Consider the following 20169-nt stretch of genomic DNA (forward strand, 5'->3'; position numbering starts at 1 on the left):
ATTCTTTTCTTCTTTATACACACAGAGAGAAGCTATGGTATTTCAGGCTTTTTATTGGCACTATTTTGGAAAACACAGCATAAGTGAATTTCCTGAGTTTCCAAGATCTGCTGTTATCTTACATTGAATTTAACCAGTCTGTTACCTCTTCCTTTTTGGCCAAATTCTACCTATATTGCTGGTTTTTAGATTCAGAACCCTTCCATAACTCCATGTATAGAGTTTTTATCCAAGTGAAGTTGGATATTAACAAAGTGATTATATAAAGAGCATAGGAAGTGGTCTTTCTGCACTCTCAAGAGTGTAGCACGTGAAACTCAGACCTCATTCATGCTAGAGGTATGTAACACAAAGGCCCAAAACAGGCATAGATAGACTGCTGAACCTGTAGCAGCAACAGCATGCCAATTAATAACCCATTACGAGAGATCTCTGGCAGCAGGCTTTGGCTTTTGATCCCAGACCAAATGACGGCACAAAGGAATGCCTACAGTACAATGCTCGCTTTGGGTGCCATTAATTTTTGGTAATGACTATTACTACAGTCCCTTCTGATAATCCCTTGCAGTTCACTACCCAGAGCCCTTGCAGTTCCTTTCATGAGTGCCATCAGGCTTTCTTTAAATACCCATCTATTGCAATATATTCAATTTCTCTGTACAAAAGAGGGAGATCAGTAAAATATTTACAAAATACAGTAAACAGGAATAGAGCAACCGCCGCAGATTAGTAAGTTTTAGCTAAATACTAAAATGTGGTCCTTTAAGTCACATAAAAGTCCTGATCACAATGTCCATGGAAGTGTAAACTTGAACTCTGATCCCTTTTTAGTAACATAGCCCATGCTGAAGTGGCAACATTTCAGGCTTGCCCCATCAGCATCTAGGCCGACTTCACCCTGACCACCTCCATCAGATTTTCCAGAATATCCTTTTCCTGTAAAGTACATATGATATTATGACCCAAAGAGTTGTTGCGATGAGGTTTTGAGTCAGATGTTCCGCGTGGGATTGACTGTCTTGCATCTTCCACTTAAAAGGGAAGTAGTTTTCAAACACTTCGTGTCCGATGTAGACCAGGATGGAGTTCATTCCTGAAAGTAAGCACAGGTCACACCATCTGAGAGAGCAGGTACGAGCTTGCTTCAGAATAAGCAGGCAGAGGCATGCCAGGCTTATGAAACAGAGTGGCACTGAGACAACAACAGCTCACAACAACTCTGCTCCTTGCCCCGAGGATGCTACTACGCATGTGTTTGCTTTCAAACAGCCTGAGGGGTTCACCCCTCAAAAAGGGTATTGAAAAGGAACATAGATAACCTATATGCTAAATTGAAAATATAACCAGATTAATGCTCCTGCAATTTTAATGACAAGAATAATCAGTTTTTGTCTTCGGCGTGGTTGAGTGACAACCTATTTGGTCAGATCTATTGCCTGTCCAAACAAATGCTGACTGCCCTTCAGGGCTCTGGGATTTCTGGTAGGAGATGTGATACCGTGCCATCGCCCTACTCATCTTCCTGTCCAGATACCAAAGCTGAAGAAAGGTTCCCTCTGCTGTGGGTTTGCATTCTGTCCTCACATGTTTGTCACGAGCCCAGTGTGGTCAAAGCCACAATGGGATGCTTTGGGAGACCAGCTTATCGAAAAACACAGAGACAGGACCTACGCGGCTGCCCAGGGGATTTCGTCTTCCAGATCTTCAGAAGTGGTATTGCTCTGCTGACAGGCCTTTGAATTTCCCACTAGGTTAGCTAAGTCTCAGCAGTCCTTTCCAAACCAACTAGGAGCCAGCTGTGGTATTTTGCTTGGTGCTAGGCAGCTGTTCCCTGGGACCCGAACTCGAGACCAAACTTAGAATAATCATTTGGCAAGAGCGGCTTCCAGCCCTTGTTTAAACACTGGCAGTTCATCTCTCAAATTTCTTGCCTACTCTCCAATTCTATGCAAAAATTTGTCTCAACTTAATAATTTTGGCCTCCTTCAGGGTACCTCATTAAAAATCCCAACTCCTTTAAAGACAAAGGAAGTGCAGAAAACGTAACAGGATAGTTCAGAAAGAAGAGGAGGAAATATGTCTCCTGCTGTGATTTTACTGACCTGGGTAGAAAAACGGAGCACCTGACCACAGTCTCTTGACATCCACAAGGTAATATATCAGTAATAAGAGGATGAAGGCGAAGCAGCTCATGGTTGTCACGTACGATGTTGACCTACACACATTTTCAGTAGAAAGGTTAGAGAATTATGTAATGCTTACAGTTCTCAATATAAGAAAGGAAAAACATTCTAAGTAAAATAACACTTTAACAAAAGTCATACGAAAAGCTCTTTCTTTGCTTACCATAAGTTCTTGTTTATGGGAATAAACCCTTCTTCTTTAGAACATTTTGTCAAGATAGCAGAAATAATTCCCTGAAATAGAAAGTTGCTGAAGTTTATATAACAGCTGCAACATATTTCAGAAAGTTTGTGTTGAATAAAAGTACGTCTATTAAAGAGCTATCCAGTGATACTTAGACTATGCTAAGTGAAATAACTGACTTACCATTACTATGCTCCATATAAAGAACCGACTCAGAATCTGTTTGTGCTGGTCTCTGTAGGACAAGATAATTTTTCCTGCCTAATATTAACAGAATACAAAAAATGAATTAAGTCCTGTAAACGTAACTACATGTTGAGAGCCATGCGTATTTGCCACTAGCTACCTGGGCTAAGGCAAGGAACACCAGCAGGATTTGTATCAGCTAAGTGTCTGGAAAGCTCAGAATAGAAACTCTGCAAAGAATCTACACAGATGGGGGAAAGACCTAACTGCAACCCTCTAAGCAACAGAGGTACACCTTGTCTCCCTTCCCTACTATGTTCCCTGCTATAGGGAAGAATGGGATGAGCAGCTTTGTTAGGTTAACACAGTGTAGCTCTCACCTCCGGCTAAGTTGGCCTGAGAGCGCTGCTCTAAAAAAGGTTTCGTTAGAGCCGGTCTCAGCCATAAATAAACCACATTGCCTCCCCACTTCCGAGATTCCTTCAAATCTTTACAAGACACAGCCAGAAAGAAAAGAGGTACCTGCAGTCCCAGAAACGCCATAAAAATGGTATTTATGGTCCCCAGGATCCCTTCAGGATCATATGGCATTGTTGTTTGGTAAAGCACCTTGAAGAGAGAACAGTTACTTACTAGAAGACACCCAAGCAACCCGTCTCCTTTCTTTTCCACCCCCCTCCACAGCGCACTTGTCTTTCCCAAGCCTCCCCTGACAGCTGCACTTGGTGGTAGCCTGCAACTTCATACTGCAAACCAAAAGCTACTTACACTAGAAGAGGGATGCTGATATATATGGTTTTCTCCAAGAATCAGACGATCAATGTAACCAGCTGCTCCTCCAGTGCAGTTAGGATAGTTTCCAAAATCTCCAATGCCCCCAGGACCAAGATAGCCCCTGGGACAGAAACAAACAGGTTACAGCACTAAGTGTTGGCACTCTCCACCTGAATTGCAGCTAACCACCAGCCCAGCACAGTAAATGCTAGATGTTTTCCCTGGCCAGAAGCCCACAGGTACTTCAGTACCAAAGTAAAGTAAGCTTTTTTTCATATGATAAATGCTTTCCTTGAGCCTGCTGCCCTGAAAGCTTTCCTCTTTGTCCTTTCCCTATGACTAAGGAAATATATTTTCTAGCTGGCAGGAGGGAAACAATCCGATGCCTCGGAGAAGGTAGTCTGAGTCTTACCTGGGACAGCCTGGCACGGGTAACAAAAAGGTCAAGCAGAGCCAAATCACTTCTAACATCAGAATGAAAATCCACTGTGGCCAGTAGGGAAGAATATCCTGCAGAGCAGGACATGACATCTCCTGCATGAGACGAAGGGAAGGGGGAACATTAACTGGCAAATAAGAAAGATGCCGTTGGGGACATCCTGTACTTCCTGACAGGCAGTTCCCCAGATACAAGAGGGAGCTGTTGTTGTTGCAGAGCTGGATTCTGCCAATGGACCTTTCATTTTCATAAATGATTTCCAGACACTTAGTTATTTGGGGGGGGAACAAACCAAAACAAAAGCCCACAATGTTTTTCAGCTTGGAAAATGTCGAAAGGAATTTTGATTCATGAGCAGAACAAAAGCCTTTTGGGAAAACAGACTCCAGAAAAGCCAAAAAGCAGTATTACTTTCCCCTGCTGTGAAAAACCACTGCCAAAATTAACTGGACAAAACACAGCCACAGGACTCAGCAAAGAGATGCCTGTCCCTCAGGTCCCTTGGCAATGGAAAGTCATCAAGAGTGCCTGGGAGTGCCTGTTTCTAAGCACCATCAGAATGGATCAGTGAAATCCTCAAATAAAGCAAAATTAGATGTGATAAAATGCAGAGTGGGACACTGAAGGGTGCATGTTTCCTGAGGTTTTCACCAAGCCATGCCATGCAACACAGAGATGTTACGTTTTCTGTTTCTCGTGTGTTCTTTGTACCTGAACAAGAGAAAAAGCTCCCAAACACTACTCCAGTATCATTTGTCACCTCCCCATGTAACCCACCAAGGTCCCACTGTCAGCCCCAGCTCTTGTAAACAGGACTTCGAGAGCAGCAATCACCAGGTACGTCAGTCCCAGCCGCTGGAGCACCCCAGGGATGCGCAGATTTTCCCAGGACACTGGAAAACATACAAGCAATGTGAAAGAGGGGCAGACACGAGCTCTGATGTAAATATTTGTATCCTTAGAAATAAGTTATGCTTCCCCAGGCAGAGCTGAGAGCCACGGTGCCCACAGGTAGGTGGGACACCTCCACTCTGCCACCCCGTTTTCTGTAAAATATAACCCTGGGAAAGTCAACACTAAGATGACCAACAGTGCCAAGCACAGGGATCAAGAGGTCCGAGATCCTGAGAAAATGGTGTCAGTCTCTTACAGGATGAAATGACTTTTATAAACCCTATTTTAGTTTAACATTTTTAAAAGCATAACAGAGAAGCAAACTGGCCTGCGTTAGCTGATCAGATACTTCTGACAGTAAAACCTGACAGGAAAAAAATCAACAATGCAGAACTGAACAGCACTCTACAGGACATCATTGAACTGTCCCTGTTCTGATGGTCAGTATGGCAAGGCTGTATTTTCTCATCAGCCTGGCCCTACAGTTGCGGAAAATGGAAAGAAGAGAGCAAGTTGCACTCACGTGGCCCAAGGCAGTAATTGGGATTCACAACTATGATTCCCAGCAGGATTAGCAGAAAACTCCTCCAGAGGATTTTCCCTAGCACCTTCTGCTTGGAACTTCCCCACCTCAGCATGGAGCTCAGTGACAGTGATATCGACGTGCCCATAATGAACACAAACCTAGAGAAGAGAGCAGATGGGAAACGGAGCAGGGAAATATCACACACGTACAGCAGCAAACGCTAACACTCTCTAACACAGTAGCCCACGTTGGCCCAACAGACATCTGTGTGCCCTGAGTGAAACTGGACAAATCCATCTCTTCTGATTGCGAGGAATTTCTAGACAGAGTTTGCACAGCGGGGCCTTTCCATCTCCTTCACTGACCAGTTGGGACAAAAGAGTTCAGGAAAGCAATGGCCTTTCTGCAGCAATGTATACACCACCAAAATATTACATGACCTAAAATCAAATTAACATCTTAAGAGGAGTAAAGCACAAGCTGCAAAATTATGATTTCAATTCAGAACTGACCTGCTCCTCCTCTCTAGCTTAGGCACACAGTCCCAGTCCAGCTCCCATCTCCAAGAGTAACCACAACCAGTGCGTATTTTAGAGAAGCATGCTAGGGGCAGATGGGATAATTGCTCCCCAATGGAACCATTATCTGGTTACAGAGAGATTAGCTTAATCCAAAATTCCCTTGACTATTTTATCTCCGGATACACTTATTATCCATATACATCATCAGTCCAAGCTTTGAACGTTGCCAGATTAACAGCCTTCAACACAGCAGTGTGGCAGAGGGCTCCATGGGAATACTGCACTTCCACTGGCAGCACAACCCCAGGCTTCCCACTGCCACTGCACGGGGAAAGAAAGGAGGATGTGGGGCAGCCAAAAGCACTCGGCTCTTCTACTGGTTCATAAAGACCCTGCTGTCATCAGGAGGAGCTAATTCCCATCAGCTGTTAAACACAAATTCACTCCTCCAAGTCCATTTCCACATGGAGGCAAGGTGCATGCAATGTTCCCTTTACAACCCTTAACATCACTTGACATACTATTCTTCAGGAAGACCTACCATGGAAAAACCAGATCTGCCACTGTTAATCCTACAAAGAAATAAGAAGAAACACATTATTTATCTCAAACCTTCCGTAAATTTTAACGGCATTATTGTCGAGTTTCCAGAGGAATTGCTGGCTGTTTGCAGTTATTTGATACCCCAAGATCTAAACACTTTATAAGCAAAACTTACAAAGAGCTAATTATCTTGCTTCAATGCTTTTACCATTCTTCAAAAATAGGGTCAGAACTGTGTTTCAGGAAAGGTTTCAGGGATGGGATCCCTGCTATTCTCCACTAGGGCAACACACTGCCTGACCCCTTCCCCATCAGCTTGCCAAGCGCGGCGTTATGTTTGCAGAGCATCAAGCACCGTAGGCTTGGCCACAGTAACCGGACTCTGTTTAATGACTGTGGTTCTAAAAAATAAAGTAAAAGATATGAAACTCAAAAATTAAAATGTTACAAACAGATTGTGATTTGATATTATCCTGTCATTGTGTGTATCGCTTCTCCCTTATGATCCTGGTACTGTGTTCATGCAAAGTGGCAGAGCATCCTAGTCTTCGACTAAGCAACAGCCCATTGCAGCAGGTAACTGTATCTAGATATTGCTGTAGCTAAAACACAAGTTAACTGCCTCAGTTGTACTTTACCATTCCAACTCTCGTGTTTGAAGAACCAGTATTTTCCTCCTCCATAGTTCACAAACACCATAATTATAAGAGAGAGCCTAAAAAGACAACAAAAACATACACAGTATCGTGTTGATTAAATACATATGTATGAACACACAGCTAATGCTTACCCCATTAAAACATTTCTAACTGTGATATCTGGTTTATTTTATTTTTAAAGCAAGATTATATACAAGGATTCGAGCTTTGCTGAGCAGGAAGCAGCATTTCAATCATGGGTGGTGGTGAACCAAAGTTAGCTCCTTCACACAGTGTTTTCACACAATGCGTGTTGCTCTCTTCCACCCTGAACCACAACTTCAATGTTTCCTCAAACTAGATCAAAGGCAAAGTGTTTCAGAAAGCCCAAGAATTAAAACCTTGATTATCTTCTGAGTAAAACAGACACGCTTGATCTGTCTGTCGCTCTGCTACGTATTTCCATACACTGTCGATTCCTCATTGGAAAAATCTAATTCCCCTTGGAAGAATTGCTTTTGGGCAAATCTTATGCTCACCCTCGGAACGTGTCCAGGGAACGCAGGCGCTGGCGAGAGGTTGCGCTCCACAAACGTGGGGCAGGATCACTACTAATGGAGTCCGTTGTGTTTGGGGATCCCAGCTCCTACAGGAACGAAGCAGACACATGAAGGGCAAGTCAGCAGCTGCCTATGGAACAGGGGGTCAGCAAATGCAAACTTTGACATACTGCGTTTGTCTTTGTTGTCCCCATCTTCCTCTTCTTTTTATTCCCCTCTTTGCTATTTCTAACCTCCTAGTGGCTCCGCTGTGTTGCAATATTTGACAGAAAAATGCAGATGCTCCACACTCCACCTTTGACCAGGGTGGAAATAATAATCCACTGAAAAGAGCCTGTGTTTGAGGCTCATGAGAGCTGGGTCCAGTCCAAATCAGCCACAGACTTGCCGGCACTGTGAGTGCTGCTTTACAGCACAGCTAAGCAGATCCAGCTGCTGATTCTCATTAACAGGATCAGTCCCATCCCACTGCATCAGCACTTGTCCGACACTTCAGAGATACGTTTAGAGAGCTAAACCAGCAGAAAATGAATCCTTTTAAAAGCAGGACTGGCTGCCTTCCAGTCCAGTTCCCTACACCACTCCGATCAGCTCCAATGACAGCACAAAGAAGCAGACATTGCTGTAACACAGATAATCAGAGGTAAACAACTACAAGAATTGCTGCAGAGCTCTGCTCCCATCTCTTTTGACTCTAGGCAGGTTCGGACCTCCTAGATATGAAGCCCAGACAGCAACAATCCATCTACATTCTAGTACAAAACATGGCCCACAAAAATGCCAGCTCTAGGGCAGTCAGAGAAGTCTTAGGTGTAGCTTGTACCAAAATTCCTGTTGTGCTGCAAGCAAACACAAAAGTTGGTATTTCCTCCCTGCTCTTATATTGCTTGTATCAGATGGGGACAATGTTTTCACCAACACATTTCCTTTAAGAGGACTAAAGAGGGCATAAAGCTGGATGTTCAAGACTTGCAAGAGCTCTGTTAGAAATCCACGAACCTTATGTGGAAACCCTGCTCAGCACTCTCTGTTGAAATAAAATTGCCTGTCTGGTACCAGTATAAGATTTGCCAAAGGGAACACACATGCAGGGAGAATGACTGTTAATAAACGAGTCCCCAAATGCCCAGATAGCATGTGTTACTCTGAGGCAGAAATACTACAGAATGTAAATTTGGTCACTCACAGAATTAATCAGACGATCAGTTTCCCTAGGGTTCAGTTTCTTGTAAACCCAATTTCTGACTGGATCAATTCTGAAAATTAGTAACAGTTTAAAAGACAAAACAAAACAAAAGGTACTTTACAGTCAATTTCATCTTCATTTAAACTGTTTAGCAGTGTAAATCAAAAGCTGGGACAGCCTTTATTCCTGCTTTTCCAGCTCACATATGTAATACTGATGTGCAGCCAGTACCTGCGACCCCAGTTAAATCCAGTTACCTGATGACACTGCCACAAGCTCAGGTTTGGGACCTTTATTCTCAGGTTGTTCAAAGGCAGGGACAACTCACGTCACTCAGTGCACAGGACTAACAGCTGCATCTGTTAAAGATGCTTAGGTCCCATGGACTTGTACTGCTGATTCAGGGCTATGCCCAGGAACAAATCACAGGCGGGTGAGGCAGGGTGTGCGTCACCTTACGGTGGATGTCAGCTGCTCTTCAGCAACTGCTCTGCACATGAGCTAGCATGGCTGCAAGATGCCTCTCGGGAGAAATCACATGGCCTTGTATTTATAATCATATGGACAGCTACCACAGCTTGACCCGTGCGTGGCAGCCTGACAGCAGGGTCTGATCTGCAAGCAAGGACTTCAAAGTGCTACCATGCTAGGATGCCTGTTTTTAAATTGGTGGCCCTGTTTCACACACGAGGAGGTGTTACAGTGCTGTTTCACTTACTTCATAACAAGGCGCCAGATGATCAGGATAGCAAGGATCCCCATATAGACCAGGAAAGCAAAGAGAATAGCTACACGAGAGAGAGAAGAACACAACTCTGTATCTTGTACACCACCACCATTCAGCAGCCAGGATTTGGCCAAGCGTGACATAAATATGACAATCAGTCCATCACACCACTTTCTCCACACAATACATAACCCCAACCTGAGACCCAGAGAGAGAAAAATCAAAACAGAAACAGGCTAGTGATTAGCGACTGCAAATTTTGGCATAAAAAAGGCTAAATGAATCCACGCTGCACCACAAGGCAGTGGTGAGGAAAAAGTTGATGTGCCATAAGTTCTAATGAAGAAACTAGGAATTTAGAAAGCCTCAACGTGAAGAGGACAGAAGAGAGGATAACAGACTGAGTTTGCAAGCATAGAGGATTTTTCTTCCCAGTTTGAGAACTGGATATATATATATATATATATAACTGGTATATATGGATATATAACTGGTATATATGGATATATAACTGGTATATATGGATATATAACTGGTATATATGGATATATAACTGGTATATATGGATATATAACTGGTATATATGGATATACTGGATATATATAACTGGTATAATGTAATGCAAAGGAAAATAATGGAAAGAGACACAGGGGAAAGTTTAAAACAGCCCCGGAAAAAAAGATGAATGAAAACGCAAAACACCAGGTTTAAAATTAAAAGCACAACAAGAAGCAGAAATCCAAACACTGTATGGCTTGTTTCCCGTTTTGTGAGACAAACGGGACAGAGGGAAGAAGAACAAGGATCCTGTGTATGTTCAAAAACATGCAGGGAAAGAGGAACTAACAATGAAAACATCTCCCTCTGGACAAATACCCCCCAGTTTTTCTCGGCTAATCCCTGCTCCAAAAAAGTTGTGGTCATGCACTGCCTTGTGCGAAGAGGCCTGACGCTGGCCTTGAGGCTGGGATATAAAACAAGGAGGCAAGATGCTGAGAGAGAAGAGGAGCAGACCCATGACACATCTTCAGTAAAGCATGGGTGGCTACACAGGCTTTTTAGGAAGCAGTTTTTGCTGGGAGATATGTAGGTTCTAGAATGAAAGGGGAAAGCAGAACATTACATACGGAGGTAACTGTTGACGGGGCCTTCATTGATGACTATATCACAAGAAACTGTTTTGGTGCTTGTGCTTAGGGTCTTTATCACCAGGGAGTAATTGCCAAATTCTCCAAAATGATACTGAATCCTGCAAAGGATAAAAAAAATGAAATTTGCTTGGCTATTACCACTACATGCGGGTACTGCTGTGGTACACAGGGGACTGTAAGCCAAGCATTACCCTCCCCTAGCCCAACACATGCACTTCCCCCTCCCGCATCACCCATCTTCCTGAACCACCAGTCTCTTGGTAAGCAAAACCAGGCTTTGGCATAGGCTGGCCCCACTCGTAGAGCTCTGGTTCCTGCTTGTGCTTAGACCCGTTATAGCGTGACCAGCTGGCAGAGAGGCAGGGGGATGGCTGAACTCCAGGTCTCAACAGCTATGAAAGAGGTGAAGGAGCTGCACCGTTGGAGGAACAAGAACCCCACCAGCAAACCAAGACCCACAACGAACTAGAGGCTGGACGGCGGTGTTCCCGGGGGCTGCGCACATACTTGCAGAGCTCACTGCCAGCCAGGGAGCCGTTGAGCAGCAGGCTGAGCGGGTGCTGCGTGTCCACCACCACCGCTTTGCCCGGGCCCCCATCTCTTGGCGGGATAACGGCCAGGAGCTGGTAGGAGCACTGCAAAGGAAGGAGAGGGTGAGGAGGAGAAGAAGAGTGCACGCCGCGGGGCGGCCAGCAGCCAGCCATGCCCGCTCACCCTGTGGCAGGCACCGCAGCGGGCGAGCAGGCTGAGGCCCTGCTCCGGCAGCTCATTGCGGACCAGCAGCAGGGCTTGATCCATCCTGACCCCCGGAGGCCTCCGCCGCTCCGCAGCCCCCCACCGTGAGGAGGCGGCGGCGGGGCCGTCCCCGGGCGGCTCCGTGCTGCCCGGTGCCAGCAGCACCGCGCCCAGCGCCGCCGCCACGGCCGCAGCCAGCGCCGCCGCCATTTTGTGGCCGCCCTGCGCCGCGCTCCGCTCCGCTCCGCCCCGGGGCGGCCCCGCCGCAGCCGCCGCCGCCGCTCCCCGCCCGGCCGCCGCCGGCCCGGGGAGCCCGGTCGGGCCCGGGGAGCCGCTGGATGTCGGTTTTGTGTCTGATGCAGGAGGCACGGCCATGGAAAAGAAGCCGCACTTGGCGAAAAGGGACTTGCCGCCCAGGGAGGCGTCGGCGGTCTTGCTGGTGCTGCTGGTCCTGCTCCTTAACGCCCTTCTCTACCTGTACCTCAGCGACCTCCACGGCTCGTCCGGGCGTGCCGAAACGGACCCCAGCCTCTGCCCTTTCGGGTACTTCAAACTAGGGTCAGTGAAAAATTGTTCCCCCTGGCTCTCCTGCGAAGCCATCAATAAGGAAGTCAGGAAACTCAAGTGTGTTGGTGAGGGAGCTGTGAAAAGGGTGAGTTGGGTTTCTCTTTCTTCTCTCCTGTGGGTAAACTAAAAAAGGCTTTCGCTGTTAACTAATTTCACTAATTAATGCACACACTGCTTTATAACTATCCTCACAGCAGCTAGTTGCTGCAGACATCCTGAGGCCTATGGCAAGAGTGTGACAGGGGCCACCGTACCTCGCTCACACCGAATGACACGCGACTGGGATGTGTGCAGTGCTCGGGGAGCCTGATGTAGCTGTGGCAGAGCAAGGCTGGCCACTATACGTTGAAATCACATATGAAATCACTCGATCATTTAATTCATCTGCAGTGCCCATTCCAAAGAAAACCCAGGAAATCATGGTGCATCCATCATACGTTGTAATGACAATGTCAGGAAGGGCTTGCTGTGACAGGTACGCGGCCAACCTAGAGGTTTTGCTGCTAAAGCTCACAGTGTAACAGTTGGGCATCAATGTAGGATTTGTGCTGGTGACTGTAGTTGGCAGTTGTGACCATGCAATCACTAGCAGGCCAGCAGCAGTTGGTGATGGTGTACGAAGTCTCTCCCCATGTCTTACTTGTCTCTTCTGTGTTCTCAGGTCTTTCTTTCTGAGTGGAAGGAAAACAAAGTGGTTCTGTCACAGCTCACCAACATCGAGCTGAAGGAGGACTTTCTCCACGGACTGAAGATGCTGAAAGCACTACAAAGCAGGCACGTTGTCCGGCTGCTTGGCTACTGTGAGAAGCAGTTCACAATCCTCACTGAGTACCATCCTCTGGGCTCCCTGAGGGGCTTGAATGAAACTCTCCACATCCCCAAATACAAGGGCATGAACACCTGGCATCGCAGGCTGATGCTTGCCATGGACTATGTGAGCGTCATTCGCTACCTGCACAGCAGCCCTCTGGGCACTTTAGTGATGTGCGATTCGAACGATCTGGACAAGGTGCTCTCTCAGTACCTCCTGACAAGTGACTTTCACATCCTGGTGAATGATTTGGATGCTCTGCCTCTCGTGAACAAGAGCAGTGGCAGGCTGGTGAAGTGTGGTCATCGGGAGCTGCAGGGCGAGTTTGTAGCTCCTGAGCAGCGGTGGCCCTATGGGGAGGATGTGCCATTTGATGATGACCTCATGCCTCCCTATGATGAGAAAACAGACATCTGGAAAATCCCAGATGTCTCCAATTTTTTCTTGGGCCATGTTGAAGGGAGCGACATTGTGCGACTGCATTTGTTTGACATCCATGCAGCATGTAAGAAGAAGGACCCAGCCAAAAGGCCTTCTGCCCAAGAGATCTTAGATACCTACAGGAAAGTTTTAACTCTGCTGATTCGGGAGGTGGCCATGCCTGGTACTAGGGAAATGTTATAGTGAATCATGAGACAAGTGGTAGACTGAAGTTGATGTTCTTATTTATTTAGCTTGCCTGAAGGGCAAAACCTCTGTCCTTGAAACTGAGAAGATTAAAAAAAAAAAAAGACTTTGTACTTTTACCTTTTGATTAAAAGTTATCCACCCAATGCTGGAGCTGTGCAAGTTTTCCATTGACATGTTTGATCTATCACTGGAAGAGGAGGAGGGAGAGAAATTAAGTCGCATGAGTATGGGGGAAAATTGGTCCCTCAAGAAATAGAAGTTTTCTTTTGTGATACTTACATGAAAACTCTTCATACACACACACAAAACATTTTCACAGAAAAAAGTTCTTTAGAAAAAGAAATACTGGCCCACTTAAACTGACTGGCACAGGACTGGGGAGCAGAGACCATGGCATGCCCCTCTCAAGATCTGTGCTGATTCCAGTGGCTTTGGCCCGTGTCTTATCCACAAAGCCGTCACTCACTTCCCTATGGAGTAAAAGCAGTGGTCACTCAAAAATGAGTACCTCGGTTCACTTCAAATTTTGGTGAACCCTGATGCCAGATTCCCAACCACTGTGCCCAGCCTCCCTGCTGGATGGGGAATAAGGCTTCTTTTAGAGAGATGCAGCCATTGCTCTGCGGGCCCCATGCCCCACTAAGCAGGCATGTCGCTATTTTGTAAGCAAGCGGATGATGCAGATCCCACAGAGACTGCTTAAAGATGCATTGCCCTGATTTTCAAGCATTTGCCCTCATAGTGTTCTCAGCAAGGCCCTCTGGATACAAAGCTGTAACACAAGAGTCTCTGGCTCTTTTTTAATCCATTTTTTAATCTGAAATCTGTTCAGCAAAAAAAAAAAAAAAAAAGGCTGTTTTTTGTTTGTTTGTTTTGTTCAGTGAGTGTAGGAGAAAGCTTCTGGTACTAGTATGGATGTTACAGCCTGGTACCAACAGCTGGAGAAGGAGAATCATGCTGCCTTAATCCAGCAGTAGGCCTTGTTTGGTGGGACTGGGATTTAGCTGTTCTCTTGGTGAAAAAAACAAAACAAAACAAAAACAACAGGATAACCATTACGCACCTGAGGACTTTCTGTTCTGTGGACAAGGTCTCTGAAAGATGTAAGGGCCTGAGACAACTTTCCTGTTGTCAACTTGAGAGGTGATTTGTAAGCAGAGAAGTACACTGTCCTTTCTGCTGAGAAGATTGTTTCCATTCCTTGCCATGCTGATATTCCTCTTCATCTAAACAAGCAACGTTGTAACTGCCCTGGGAAAACAGTCAGTTTTTATACATTGTGTTCAAATGCATGTGTTCTACTGCTACCACAATTTTCTTGTAAATGTGGAAACTGCCCTGCAAATTACAAAATTCATACCTGACGCCATATAATGCCAGCAGGAGTCCTTCAAAGGCATTGTGGCTTTCTTTTCCCACTGGACAGTCTATTTTCTTAAATTAGCTGATTTTGCCATTTTCCAGCTGTGCAGTCCTAGCCAGCAGACCTCTTCCTGGTGTCTTTCCTGCTTCAGTTGTCAGGAATCAAAGCTCAGCAGTCAGTCTCCAAAACAGAGCAGTAACTTTGTATGCTTCACGTTTGTGTTGGACTTTGACTCAAAACACCTTAAAAAAATTAGGAGAAAATAATGCTGCCTGCTGTAATTATATCATCCAGCCCATGAGTTATTAATAGGGTTAATCGGGTTTCTACAGTTCCAGCGTGAAGCCAGGATGTACAACAATTGGAAAAGAATCCTATTATAAGTCCTCAAAGCCAGGGATCAAACTTTGAAGGGAAAAGAGTCATATCCTTTGCATGTCCCCAGAAGCATCTTGTTACCTCTTGTTAGCCATTATGTGTACTTGAAAGAAAAATCGGCACCTGATGGCTGGGAAGTAAATATGCTGTCTTTTATGACAGTTGCAAGGACAGACAAGAAGAACCTGCCAGGCTTCTCATGCTGGTCTCTCAGTTAAGCTTCTGCTTGGATTCTTGCTCTTCTGTTGCACCTTGCAAGCAGCCTTATTAATTTCCCAGAGTGAAAAATAAATGGTAACAAATTCTCGTTCTGAATAATTATCTTGCCTTGGAGGTAAGGTAAGATAACCCCTTGCCTGGGTGAAATAGTTACAAATTTAAAAAAATGGTGTTGCCCTAAACATTCACCCTTAGCATTGGGTCCTCCACATCTCTTCCCCACTCCCTCCTACTCAGCTTGTGTGTTGTACTTCAGCAAGAATAAATTACATTTTTCTGAACACAGCATTATGAAGCTTTAGAGTTTTGTTTCGGGGATGTCGTTTCTGTCTACGAGGGAACACTAGATGGCAGCATGAAGGTCAGTTTAGCTCGAGTTAGCGGCTGCAGTCTCATGCCCAAACATAGCCAGGATCTGGCCTTGGAGCCAGTGCTTTGCTAGCATATTTCAATGTACCCCTGAAAGAAGGCATTGTATTTGCATTTGCAAGCCTGTAGTACCAAGGCAGATGTAAGGGCTGTCAGAAGAGCCACCCCACACGAAGGGGCCACCTCCCTTTCTTGTGTACGTTACCATCCCTTTTAATGACAGCCTGGTCCAACCTCAACCAAGGTTGGGTTTCACCTCCTTCTACCCTTTCAGTAAAATCAGAGGAGTTTGCAGCCTCTCCTTCTTTCTGTTCTTCCCAATTAACCCCTTCCACAATCTCAAGATAGCGTGAACCCTGTTCTTCCCTCATTTACAGCTCCTTTTCCCTTAACTGGAGTCTAGGCAAGGGTTCATGGAAAGGGAAGAAGAAGCAGGACAGCCCTACAGGCAGTTGCCTCCCCTCTGTCTAATTCCCTCTTCTGGCCGTTCCAATTTTCACCATCAATGACTGTCTTGGCAAACATCTGGGGGCTTTTCTGCCTCGGTACAAGCAGCTGTTATGTGTCTGGTGGGCAATGCCCCCTCTGTCACCCCCAGAACACATCCTGCCCAGCCCAGCCAGCCGGAGAGACAACCAAAGCAGAAGCTGTCTCCCAGACTCAAGAAATAGCACCTGGGTGCTATTTCTTTTCCAGATGGAAACCTGCTGGCTTCCCAGATGGGGCACTGCTGTACCAGCAGCAGAGGAGCCAGGTAGGCTGAGGACGTGCCAGCTGAGCCTGCTGACAGCCTGCCTGCCGATGCCAACTGTGTCAGGGCACCAGGTCCCGCTGCCGGTATGGGCTCCACTCATTCTGCCCTTGGTCCTACACAGTTGCCAGAACAAATTCCCAATGGATTTCCCAATAAAGGTTTAGGGCTTACTGGGTATGGTTTGTACCACAGAACACAGAATGGGAACTGTCTCAGAGCAGAGTATCAGATTCAGTTTGGGCTCACTGCTTTCTTTTTCTCCTCAAGATCATCCAAAGAATAGCACTGTCAAGGTTATGCTGGTAGGTGTTTGTTATTTTTCTTTTGTTTGTTTTTTGTTTTGTTTTTCCAAACTGCCTGCTAGCAGCAGGCTCCTTGGTAGCTGAAGTTTGATGTAGTGTGTTTCAATTTGTGTGACACAGGTTTCAGGTCACATCCTAAAAGCAGTCCTATAATCCTAAATCCAGGTGAGCAGCCTTTACAGCAACTCATCTGTATGTTCAACACCATCAGATGTAGAAAGTATTGCATGCAGATCCACACCAGCTGCTATGTAGGTCTGGGTAAATGCTGAAGACATAAAGTGGGCACATCTTTGTTTAATTGAACAAAGCCTTTTCTTCTTTTTTTTTTTTTTTTGAGGGATACTTCAAAGTCCATGCTACTCTGTATTTAATGCAGTGGTAACTATTAAATGTATCAGAAGTTTAGAATACCACATGAACTTTTTGAAATTCTATCACAACTCTAAATCAATGTTTTCCTTTGGTGCCACATAAACATCAGATCATTATCTCTGTGAAACAGAGGCAGTGTTGTTCACAAAATATAATTGTGAGATATTTGGCAGAACTTGCAACTGTAAACTGATTCTATCATTATGACTGTAATGTCTTACCAATAGTTGAGAGACCCTGGGAACAAGAAAAAAGTGGTTCTCAAGTTCTTCTAGCATGATATAATGCATGTATTTGTAGAGTTCAACCAAATAAATTATATGGTAGATAGTGCTTTTAAAAAAGAAAAAGGATTTTATGGTTTTATTTTAATTGAAATACTGTATACTTGAGATGACCACATGATTTCCAATAATTGCCAGTCTGTGTTCTGAAGTCTATAATCCAGTATTTATCAGGATTAAATATATTTACATTACAATGATATTTATGTCTCAGCAATTTCTGATTCTGTTTAGCCCGGGGTAACTCAAAATCCATTAAAAATTATATATTTTTTATACATAGACACACTCAGATTTGTTGGCCATAATTTTGAAAAGAAAGCTTTCTGTTTCCAGCATTCACATTTTGTATAGGAAGTAACTGGATCTTCAAAGCTGTTAAATGTTCAGCAGCTTTCAGTCAAATCTATAGTAGCTGGTAAATGCTAAGGACTTTCAGAAAGTGAATTGTTTCCTTGTAGAGCTGGAAGATTTTTCAGCAATTCTCTCAATGTTTCTATGGGACTGAAGCTCATGATAGATTTCTCCATGGAATGATCAAAGTTCCCACTTTTGAAAAAGCTGGGATTTTTAAAAAAATTAAATCACACAGCTATCCATTTTTTTCCCCTGAGAACTGGTTCCTGTGAGGGATTGTGTAGTTTCACTATAGCTGAAAGGTGCAATGCTGATAACCAAACCACTGAGCTTGGGTCCCCACTGGCTACATTTTGCCAGAACAACTTGTGCCATGCCATATATTATTATTATTATTATTATTATTATTATTATATATTATTTGTTTGGTGCCGACATGCTTTGATCACAGCCCAGGATGCTAGAGGTCAGAGGCTACATAGGCACAGCACAAAATGAGTCTGCTCCCTAAGAGCAGCTTTAGAATAAGAAACAGAAAACAACTAATGTCCTCCTCTTGCATTAGCAGCATACCACAGGATTGGCTATTCCATCCCACCTCATCCAAACAAATAAACTACATAATCTACAAAGACAGGTCACATCTGGCACACAACTACAACTGCAAGGCCTGACTTTGCTCTGACCAAATTCAACAGCAGCTTATGCTCCAATTTCTGAAGGTGCTCAGGAGCCTAAGTCTAAAACAAAAGCCCAGGCTACAAAAGGAAAGGACAACATACCAACGCAAGCTAACCTAGCTTTGGAGTCTACCAGCTTTGGATTTTGAGCCAGATTCCTAAAGAAAGTTGCACTGAAGGCCTACACACCCAGAAATCCTATTGCAGAAGGCCAACAAGTGGGAGATCACTCCTTGCTCTCAAGTTTGCAAAGCTGTTATACTCACCACAGCAGCAAACATTGTGCTCCACAACCTAACCCCGTCCTACCCACAGCTTAACATTTACTAACTTCAGAGGGATATGTGGGGGAACAAGGTCTCTCTGTCTCTCTTCTAGGTTAGGGGTGGGTGGGTTATCTGAGCCTTAAGTTGAGCAATTAATTAACTCAGAGATCAAGCACCTGCTGAGTGACCCAGAGTCCGTTCCTACGTGCTGGAGGAAAACCCTGAGAGCTGAAGTGATGTTTTGTGGATACAGGCCTTGGTTTCATCCAGAAGGGAACCTGGGTGCCGAGTCCTGGGAAGTCCAGAGCGAAGCTGCAGGATTAACACAAAGAGCACCTTAAGATAGATCTTAAATGTACCTTCTCTACACCCAGTACAAGGAAGCCTGATTGGAAGTGAGGCATACAGGTAGTAGTGAAACATAAAGAAGATCCATGCACTTTATTTGCACTTTGCCAGGCCTGTGAGCCAAAAAGTTAAACATACTAAAAAAATGAACAAAGAACCTCAGCTTTGTGAGAAACTGTTTAAAATCCCTGTGAAATCGGGCTTAGGTTTCTGTTTTGAGTCATATTTCGTAACTGAAGGCTCCTTTTCTTAGTGGTTTCCACAGTTCTGTGCACGGGTGCCATCCCCATTTAATGACCTAGAATTATGTCTAATTGATGTTCTTCAGCTCTCCTTTCCCACACCATGGGGGGCAAGAAACTTTTCTCATGATAACAGTGACTTAGCCTTTTATTTTTGGTTGTTCTCATCTCCTATCCCTTTATGTCCTGACCTGAGGCCTCTTGATATCAATCTGTCCCATAGCACAGAAGCTAGGTGACTTGGCACATCTTGCATTCAGAAAACAGGTACCCAAAGGATGAAGTTCCCCCCACCTGGTCAGACTTTGGTATAGCAGATCCCATCCTAGCGAGGTGTCTATATCCCCTCCTCAAATCAGTATGGGACCAGAGGTACTTCCTAGGCACAAAGTGGACTCATCCTGAACATTTGAAATAGGCTAGGTGCATCATGCCCTCAAAAGTACTTATGTCAACACCAAAATAGTTGTGGTATCTGAAGATATGGTGAAAGGAAGTATCAGGACCAGAGACAGATATGAAGCAGCGCAGAGAAGGGACAGCACGCTTAGCCTAACATGGCTCAAACGTGCCACATGAAGCAGCACAAAGAAAATGAGCATGTGCGTGTGTTACGACATCCTCTGCCCACCTAGTTCATCTGCATCTCAGTAAGTGCTTCAGATGACTTTTTAAATTTCTGCACCAAAATGGTCTCTCTGCTCCCCCTTTTTGCCAAAGCATAATCACGTAGTTGTGCTTTTTTGGCATTAGGCATGTATAGAGCATAGAGTAAGCTCTATTTCTCCAGCAGCCGCATAGCCAGCAGCTCCCACTTTGGCAGGAAAAATAAATAAATAAATAAAAATCTGGAAAGTGCTATTTCTGTTTTGGCAACTTAAGCTGCCAAATTTAGTTGCTATGAGAGAAGTGAAAGCACTCGACAATCTGAGCCTCTTTTTCTCTGGACACCAGTCACCGCCGAGCTGAGTCTCATG

The 20169-nt window shown here is 44.9% G+C and overlaps 2 protein-coding genes across 14 annotated transcripts in view; one reads left to right on the forward strand and one right to left on the reverse strand.

Moving 5' to 3' along the window:
• Positions 1-37: 37 nt before the first annotated feature.
• The window catches only part of HGSNAT (heparan-alpha-glucosaminide N-acetyltransferase), a 23349-nt gene continuing 3217 nt past the window's right edge, over positions 38-20169 (reverse strand). For 2 of the 13 annotated variants that reach the window (XM_040555474.1, XM_040555472.1), the window contains 20 exons: positions 14616-14860; positions 14319-14506; positions 13535-13725; positions 13373-13442; positions 11020-11147; positions 10489-10610; positions 9353-9422; positions 8635-8704; positions 7428-7534; positions 6889-6965; positions 6249-6279; positions 5184-5344; positions 4544-4659; positions 3740-3861; positions 3322-3448; positions 3076-3162; positions 2551-2628; positions 2347-2417; positions 2103-2215; positions 38-1093 (listed from right to left, as the gene is read on the reverse strand). In XM_040555474.1, coding sequence (XP_040411408.1) covers positions 912-1093; positions 2103-2215; positions 2347-2417; positions 2551-2628; positions 3076-3162; positions 3322-3448; positions 3740-3861; positions 4544-4659; positions 5184-5344; positions 6249-6279; positions 6889-6965; positions 7428-7534; positions 8635-8704; positions 9353-9422; positions 10489-10610; positions 11020-11147; positions 13373-13429 — 1719 coding nt within the window. In that variant the 5' untranslated portion in view covers positions 13430-13442; positions 13535-13725; positions 14319-14506; positions 14616-14860 and the 3' untranslated portion in view covers positions 38-911. Of the gene's footprint in view, positions 1094-2102; positions 2216-2346; positions 2418-2550; positions 2629-3075; positions 3163-3321; positions 3449-3739; positions 3862-4543; positions 4660-5183; positions 5345-6248; positions 6280-6888; positions 6966-7427; positions 7535-8634; positions 8705-9352; positions 9423-10488; positions 10611-11019; positions 11150-11226; positions 11494-13372; positions 13726-14318; positions 14507-14615; positions 15438-20169 lie in introns of those variants that run through there. The other 11 variants (XM_040555477.1, XM_040555475.1, XM_040555473.1 and 8 more) reach the window with 8 other exon arrangements.
• POMK (protein O-mannose kinase) lies at positions 11505-13398 on the forward strand. Its single transcript, XM_040555492.1, has 2 exons — positions 11505-11899; positions 12476-13398. The coding sequence occupies exons 1-2, from the start codon at positions 11621-11623 to the stop codon at positions 13247-13249; spliced, it is 1053 nt and encodes a 350-aa protein (XP_040411426.1). The 5' UTR covers positions 11505-11620; the 3' UTR covers positions 13250-13398.

This window comes from Cygnus olor, chromosome 4 (assembly GCF_009769625.2).
Source record: "Cygnus olor isolate bCygOlo1 chromosome 4, bCygOlo1.pri.v2, whole genome shotgun sequence".
NCBI lineage: Eukaryota > Metazoa > Chordata > Aves > Anseriformes > Anatidae > Cygnus > Cygnus olor.